An 8,445-nucleotide genomic window follows, 5' to 3' on the forward strand; every position below is an offset into this window, starting at 1 on the left:
ATGGCTTTGGTGTCAAACGCCTGTTTTCCCTCCTCCTCGTCATAAAGAGGGCGTCCGTGTAATGCCGCGGGGCGCGGGTAACTAAATGTGATTTAATAACCAGTGATGTTGCAGAAAAGGGCCACTTGTTGCCACAGAAACCGTGTTTGGCGAGCGTGGGAGATAAATCGTGGCAGTATCTCCCTAATAATAATGTTCCATTCTCTGCACTGGGTGTTTAGATTATCATGCAAATAGGGGGACGTGCCAGCCGGCGGCAGGCAGGCAGGAGCCCAGAGGCTGGTGAGCAGAGGAGATCAAATCAAACAGTTGAGCAATCACCGCGCGTGGGTGTGCCCAGAAAACACGGAATAAGGTAAGCCACAATTACTCCCCTTTTGATGTGGTTTTCTTTTGTCAGAATAAGTGTGAAGTGACAAACCTCCACCGCAGACGAGAAGGAAGTCTTCAAGTTCCTGAAATAAGTGGCACTTCTTTTGTTTCTTCACATTCCTCTGTAGAGTATCCAAAAAGAAAAAGTCCCTCTGGTTTACTGGACTATAAGAGTTGAGCTTCTGTCACACACTGTTCACTTTAATGTGCTGCAGCTCATTACACGGAGGGTAAGAAACCAGCTTCTCTATCATACCTTAAAATGTTATTGTTCCCTTCTTCTGTTTCCTCTATAATAAGGAATAAGATGCAGGTATGTTTCTGATTGAAAGCGTGTCGTGATGCTCGGCCAGCTAAAGTGTTGAGACACTCATCCCCCGGCGTAGTTAAGTCATTACGTTTATGACGGTCATCATTTCCACAACACGGACACTATTTGTGCATATAGTGAAAAAAACAGGAGCTGGGACTTAATGATAAAAGCATCGTTATACTGTATTTATGACACGAGGAAGCAATAACACTGCATTATGGTTTATATACAAACCACAATAACAGGCTCCTCATTAAGAAGATAATTCACAATAAACTCTGAAGGAGGGATATGGAAACAAATGAAGAGGCAAAGTGTTTTATTCCTCCTTGTAAAAAGCAGTCTTTTAAGCGAGTGTCAGCTGGACAGTCGACAGTAGAAATACTGTGCAGAGTGGTAATCTCTTTCCATTCTCTCTTATCAGCGGAGCTCCAAGCCCTCGAGGAAACGATGAGCGTTGGTTTATCGGCGGGGACAGGAAGACCACGCCGTCTCGCTGGGTTTGTTCCAGGCCACTGACCCAATCAGAAGCCTTCGTCTCCTGCGGTCCTGCTGCCCGACACCCCCTCCCTAGAGTCAAGGACATGATGTGACACGTCCGATCCCTGATAGGCTGACCGACGTGCACCGAGCCGCCATGCAGCAGTGCCACACGGGACTGTGTCTGTCCGTCTACATCATCACCTTCGTGCTGGGCTTCCCCGCCAACCTCCTCGCCTTCTACACCTTCTGCAAGAAGGTCAGGCAGAAGCCCACGCCGATCGACATCCTGCTCCTCAACCTGACCATCTCCGACCTGCTCTTCCTCCTCTTCCTGCCCTTCAAGATGCAGGAAGTGATGAACAACATGCTGTGGGACATGCCCTACCCGCTCTGCCCGCTCTCCGGCTTCATCTTCTACATGACCATCTACACCAGCACCTTCTTCCTCACCGCCGTCAGCGTGGAGCGCTACCTCGGCGTGGCCTTCCCCATCCAGCACAACCTGAAGCGCCGGCCGGTGTACGCCGTCGCCGCCAGCATCTTCTTCTGGATCTTCTCCTTCATCAACCTCAGCATCGTGTTCATTGTGCCCTTCATCAGCCCGGCGCACACGGCCAACGCCACCGCCGCCGCCGGTGACGTCAAGGAGGAGGTGTGCTACGAGAACTTCACCAATTCCCAGCTGAGGGTCCTCCTGCCGGTGCGCCTGGAGCTGTGTGTGGTGCTCTTCTGCATCCCCTTCCTGATCAGCAGCTTCTGCTACATCAACTTCATCAGGATCCTATCCAGACTGCAGCACATCGGCCGGCGGCGGCGCCTCCGGGCCATCGGCATGGCGCTGGGAACGCTGCTGGTGTTCGCTCTGTGCTTCGGGCCCTACAACGTGTCGCACATCGTGGGTTACATCACATGGAGGAGCCCCGACTGGAGAGACAAAGCCCTGCTGTGCAGCACCTTCAACGCCTGCCTGGACCCTCTCATCTTCTACTTCTCCTCGGCGGCGGTGAGGAAGACCGTGGGGAGAATGATGGAAGGGGTGAAGAGTCGCCTGAACAGGTGCAGGTGCTGTCACATGCTCTGGGCCTTATGGGGGAGGATTAACAAGCCTGCCAAAGATAAGGAACACAAGCAAGAGGAGATCAATGCTATCTGAGCTGACTGAAAGAAAGCTGCGAGCTGCTACCTTCACTAATTTGTTATTTCTTCATCCCTGGAAGCAGGAAATGAATGCCATGTTTGTTTTCACACGTGAGGAACTGACTTGGCACGCCGTCAACGATACACCGTGTGACTCCCTGATGAGCTTCCCAACATGGAGGAAACCTGCCTGAGCAAAGCAGTGCAAAGCCACAGAGACTACTTTTGAGCCGCAGCATTCAAATGAGACACATTTCTTACGTAACAGCAGGATTTCATAAGATCTACATCAATGCAGCCGGTGTTGTGGAGCGCTGCACCAACAGAATGAATATCTAAGCAACAGGGCCGCCGCCGCCGCCGCTCGGCGAGGAGATAACGACCACGAACAGGAAACGCTTTCTGTTTGTAACATCACGCGTTGCTGTGTGAGGTCTTCACGACCAGTCGCATGGAAGGAGATGATTTTTCACGGCCTCACAGAGACAACGCATGAATATGCAGGTTGTTATTTTTATATGGCCATTCTCATGCAGATTTTGAGTTCACATCATTTGCATTCTTACAGGATTTGATCACAACGTAAAGCACACGGGTGGGAAATAATTGTATGTCAGATGTAATTACACGAGGAGAAACGCAGCCGTTTTCATGCACGAGTCATGTCAACATGTATTTTGCATAATGTAGTAGTCAGATAACAGGTGATGCATGTATGAGCGTACGTGAGCAGAAAAATAGTGAAAAAATGACACCATTTCACTGAAAAAAATCATGTAATGATGCCAATTATATGTTCTTTGAAGGAATGCATGATGGACGTGAATGAAGATGTGATCACCAGAGCAGCCATGCATAACATGTTTTAATACTCTGATGTTAGAATAATTTGTTTTCAGGCACACTCCTCCGTTTATTCTATTTAAATGCATCAGTCTTCACTTTTGAGCAGATGAATACATGATGTGTCCCAATGACCAGGTGAAGGTAATTCATGCAGAACATTTTGTTTGGCGCTTTAAAAGACACGACATTTGCAAATGATTCCAACTTCATGGGCGACCCTGTATATATATGTGTGTGTGTGTGTGTATATATATATATATATATATATATATATATACTGTAAATATAGATATAAGTAGGTTCAAATAAAAAGATACTGATTCATTGTGAACAAGCAAGTTTATTGACTCAAATGAAAAGGTCATCATTCCATAGTGAAGGCCTTACTTTAAAAAGCAAACTTCCCCAACACGTGAGCCACACACACACACACACACACACACACACACACACACACACACACACACACCGTGCATGTAAACAATGCCACCACACAAGCGAGTGCTGGCATGGAGCGTAATCCCGCCTGGTGAGGATTAGCTTTGAGCTGATCAGTGTGTGTGTTTGACAGCTGGATCATGCATGAAGTATTCATTCTGACACACAGATCCGACTGAATGACTAAGATGTGCGAACCAACCAGCGGCACAATTGAGCAGATCCAATAAAAGGTGCGAGTCAGCACACGGCGGCGATACAGAGTTCCTGAGATAAACAGCTTTGATGCTCAGGAATCAAATAATTAAAAAACAGCATCAATGTTTCGGGGATATAGAGTGTGTGAAAGCCAAGCAGAATATAGAATATACAGCAGCAGGTTTAAAAAGGGAATTCAAACATCAAATGTGAGAGACAGAGATTATACAGGAAGTGTTCAGTCACTTCATTCCCATTTTGCAGCGCTGACTCCGGACCTGATGTGTGTGATGTTGTTTGTCAAAGGTTGGTCTGCTGAGACGAGCCCAACACCCGGCAGCCCTTCAGTCTTCTCTTTTTCATTTTCTATTTCCTGGAAGACAATAATTAGTTATTGCGTCAGTGTTGACATTTTCCTAACAATGTGTGATAGGTTACAGGGATAACACAGCCCTGTGTGTGTGTGTGTGTGTACATGACGTGTTTGCCAAAGGCAGAGGACAATATTGTACTCACATGGCCGACATCATTTCCCCCGCATGCAGAAATGTTTGACTGCTGTTGAGAACATCACATTCATTTAATATCACTGTTTTTATTTTTGCTCGCTCAGATGTTTTCTCACGTTTACCTTCCAATAAAAAGACGGCGGTCACCGCGGAGAGGAAACACAGCTTGATGATGTTCAGGTGTCCGATCAGCTTGTTCGGGGAGGCGTCTGGAAAAAACAAAAGGAAAGAGCAACAGTGATTAGCAGCGACTCGTCTAACGGACTGATATTCAGGATTAAACAGGGAGGCTGAACTGGCTTCGCTTGATGGACATTCGCCTCCTCGCTGGGAGGAGAGAGGTGTTTAAACATTGATTGGAAAAATCATTAATTTGTTCAAGTATGCAGTATTGCAGGCAATCTGTTGCCTTGGAAAGATCGATGTCTGACCCACATTAACAGTGAAGTAGGGCAAACACTGAAACAAGCGACTTGTGGTATGGAGGCTGAACTCGTGTCAGTACACACTGTTATTTGGAAGGAAGCCGCCTGTAGACTAGCACAGTGGAAAGAACATTCCTGTTCATGTTCTTCAAGGTTCAGATGAACAGCAGTTGTAGAAATAAGCATGTGCACATCAAATCCAAAAGCTGCTCTATCAATATTCTACAAAAATAGATCAAATGACTGCAAAAGTAGTCTTCTGTCACGATAAAACCACACAGAATTCAGCAATTTCCCTCCCAACCCCCTGTTTTGGTTCATTGCTCTCATCACTGTTGTTTAAACCAATCGTACCAGCAACAGACAGTCACATGATCCCCTGAGGAGTTGGTGGAGACCAAATCAGAGCTAAAACTAAAGAAGTGATTGGACTCCAAATGAATTTTAAATGTATTTTTGTTGTGCAGACTAGAGTTTATACTGTGTGTAGACCCAATCCAGCATTCAGCAGTTTAAATAATGTTAGATAAAACTAGGTTGCAGTGATTTTATATTTCATCTGTCACAACAAAAAGAAAAAATAACTTTATTTCTCTCAGACAAAGTTAAATAAAACAGTCCTGTATTATATAAGAACATTCAGAATATCATGAAAAGGAAACTTCCATCATGGACATTTTAAAGTGGTGAAGAAATAATCCCACAAACTTTGAAATTTGTCTTGGAGACATGAGTAAGATTATTTTTATTATTATGATCTTATTATTATTATTACTATTATTAATTTACCCCACGTGAAGGAGGCAGTGAGCGCCGTGGTCATGGCCGGGTGGTCCTGCAGCCCACAGGTGAAGGTGATCCCTGATTCCAGAGAATCCCTCTGTGGGAGGACAAACACACTGAACAGGTACACTTCCCCGCTGTGGTTGTCCGTCGCCTGGAAACACTTGGGGGAGCTCGCAGCAGTCATGGCGTCCGAGGACAGCAGGGCTCCGTCTGCCGGCCCTTCAGACAGGTCATCCTGAGGGTTCAACGCAGGGAGGGTGCAGTTGGTGACTGACAGGTGATCGATATCGGCTGCACTCTGCAGAGTCCAGGTGAGGCTGAGCTCGCTGGGCTGGAATCCCCCGGTGAGGCAGACCAGAGCCCACCGCCCGGTGTTTGGGTCCGGGGGGATCTGGAGGTAAATCCTGGGAGGAGAAGGTGGTGCTAGCAGTGGAGAAGAAACTGAATTATAAGAACCCGTCATATTCCAATGGATACACTATGAAAACTCATCATGTGCACAACCAGTAAATATCAGTACATAACACAACATCATCAAAGGCGAAGGAGTCAAAATATGACACATTAACAGAATGCAAGCATGCACATGAATGTGCATTAATAACATCTGCATTCATATAAAAAACAAGGCTGCAGTAATTCCTCATTTAAGCCCACAGGACACTAAGTGGTGTATCCAATAGGCCTCTCCCTATCTCTCCACTTAACAATGGACTAACAGCCTCAACACCCACCAGCACCACGAGCAGCAGAATTAAAGACACCTCTCATCCCGTCTTCTGGATCCTAATTCCCTTTTTGTCCCGCCCACATAGCCAAACCCACCAGGACATGTCAAGCAGACGACATGGTTGGTCCTGCATGTTAAATAGTGTATGGGAATGGTTCGTTTGTGTCTTTACACACCGTTTAAAAAAGGACATTAAAGGGTGGGTTTGGTGCTAAAAGGCTGCTTCTGTCTTTTTCACGCTGCGTGGACAAACGTGTTTAATATTCTGCAGTGGTAACTCTTTCCTGTGAACAGGTCCCGCCCACAAACGTCATCATTAAACGTGTTTTTATTACTTTGTGAGTGCTGACGATCTCATTTGTCTGTTTTGTGATTTTTGGGGTTGATATCCATCAAAATGGAGTTGATATCATTCAGACTGTTAAATCGTGTCCTTGCAGCAGCAAATCATAATATGCAGCAGAAACCCGTGAATGAGGTGGCGTTAGCAGCCTCCTCAGTCAAAGACAAATGTGTGAAATAGTCGGCTATATATTACACAAATAAAAAAACACTTAAAATGACAAATAGCTGTAATTACCATTTGCTCTGTATATCATTTTGAGGCAAAGATTACAAAATGTTTTGCCTACAATGAAAAAAAAGTGAATTCAGGGAAAATTTAAAATAGTTGAGAATAAATATGTAGTGAAAAATAACCAATTAAAGAAGAATAAACTGGATACAAACATGCACTATTGATGGTTATTTGGTAACGAGGCATCCAGAGAAAATCAAGAGGAGGCTTTTCTTCTCCATGAATGATTTCCACATAATAATGTGGCCATCCCTCCCTGCCTTGTTTTCTGGTGAGTTTAATTCCCTGGGCGGGATCGATCCGAGGCCCTGCACATGGTGCCGGGGTGATTATTTCTACATCTGTCATGAAACCGCTCAGGCAAAAAGATGAACTCTGGGAGAATTTCACATGGCTTGAATTTTTATAGATGGAGATCCTGTTCCGGCGACTCATGGGCCGATCTACGCCTCGCATCGAGCCGCCTCACGCTAAATGCCGTGGCTTTCTACAAATGAGACGTGATTACCAGCGTGGCAGCATCGCCCGAGTGCACCCGAATGAATTAACGAAGCCAGCGATTTCTGGCTCCTCCTCACCCAAGACGAGCAGCTCGGTGCCGTTGCCCCACTCCGGCTCTTTCTGCAGGACGTTCACCTCGCAGTAATACCACCCAGAATCCTCCAGGGCGACGTCGGCGATCACCATGGAGGAAGTTTGATCCTTCTCCACGACGGCCCTCCTCCATGACCTTGGGATGGGCTGCTTCTCCGACTTCAGTCTGAACCACTGAACCCCGTACTTGAGGGAGTCCACTTTGAAATGACAGGACAGGGTTGCTGTTTCACCCCGCATCACACGGAGGGAGGGGGGGTGCTGTCGAACCCTCAGTCCCTCTGGTGCTGCTGTCAGGGCTAAAGACACAGCCATTAATGCAATGTGTCATACAAGGAACTTTCAAAAAGCCAAGTACAGATACGTGTGTTTGCCGAGGTAACGGCTGACAGTCAGACAGAAACTCAAAGAACAAACACTGGAAGTCAATTTAGTACAATTTTATAATGCAAACACTTATTGAATAGCTCCCAGCGTGATACAATCCACAAACAACAAATGCTTAACTCTTCAAAATCCTATTTTTTCTTCTTCTCGAATGCAGACACTCTGAACAACAAAGCGTTTCTTTGGAGTATCTGTGATTGTGATTGTGGCGAGCACTTGTCTTGCTAAGTGTGATGAAGTGATTATAAAGTGTGATGATGAAATACTGCAGATAAGATAAGCAAAACACTCCGATGCACAAATTGAACTACAGATGACAAAGAAGAGCAGCAAACACAAAAACAGCGACTTCTATTCATTAAACGAAGAGCAGAAGCAACATTTCCACAACAATTCAGTATTTTTTATCATGCAAATAAATGGCATTTAATGCCAAATGTCACATCAATCTGTTAGAATGGATACAGAATTTAGAAAACAACAATCTGAACAGAGAGTGAAACTTGCAGTTCAACACATTTGGACTGCTATCACACTGACCTGGTCCCTGGCCGGCCAGTAACAGAAGCAAACACAGGTGAGGTCGTGTCGCCATGCTGCAGGTGTTCTCCACGCTCGAGGGCTGAAATGTTTTATTTCTCAGACTCTTG

The 8,445-nt window shown here is 45.7% G+C and overlaps 2 protein-coding genes across 3 annotated transcripts; one reads left to right on the forward strand and one right to left on the reverse strand.

Moving 5' to 3' along the window:
- The first annotated feature begins 550 nt into the window (after positions 1 to 550).
- On the forward strand, positions 551 to 3,168 carry LOC311024061 (free fatty acid receptor 2-like). The gene is made up of 2 exons (XM_084026253.1): positions 551 to 602; positions 1,110 to 3,168. Exon 2 carries the CDS (start codon positions 1,323 to 1,325, stop codon positions 2,319 to 2,321), a length of 999 nt encoding a protein of 332 aa, XP_083882379.1. The 5' UTR covers positions 551 to 602; positions 1,110 to 1,322; the 3' UTR covers positions 2,322 to 3,168.
- A 368-nt stretch (positions 3,169 to 3,536) lies between these two features.
- LOC311024490 (tyrosine-protein phosphatase non-receptor type substrate 1-like) lies at positions 3,537 to 8,416 on the reverse strand. 2 transcript variants are annotated; one of them, XM_084026913.1, is made up of 6 exons: positions 8,336 to 8,416; positions 7,393 to 7,707; positions 5,511 to 5,930; positions 4,419 to 4,505; positions 4,304 to 4,342; positions 3,537 to 4,160 (listed from the first exon to the last, which is right to left on the reverse strand). In XM_084026913.1, the coding sequence occupies exons 1-5, from the start codon at positions 8,388 to 8,390 to the stop codon at positions 4,314 to 4,316; spliced, it is 906 nt and encodes a 301-aa protein (XP_083883039.1). In that variant the 5' UTR covers positions 8,391 to 8,416; the 3' UTR covers positions 3,537 to 4,160; positions 4,304 to 4,313. The 2 variants fall into 2 exon arrangements, with proteins under 2 accessions (XP_083883039.1, XP_083883038.1); XM_084026912.1 differs by having other exon boundaries at positions 4,304 to 4,345.
- Between the last annotated feature and the right edge of the window lie 29 nt (positions 8,417 to 8,445).

Source organism: Eutrigla gurnardus (genome assembly GCF_963514095.1).
Source record: "Eutrigla gurnardus genome assembly, chromosome: 14".
Taxonomy (NCBI): Eukaryota; Metazoa; Chordata; class Actinopteri; order Perciformes; family Triglidae; genus Eutrigla; species Eutrigla gurnardus.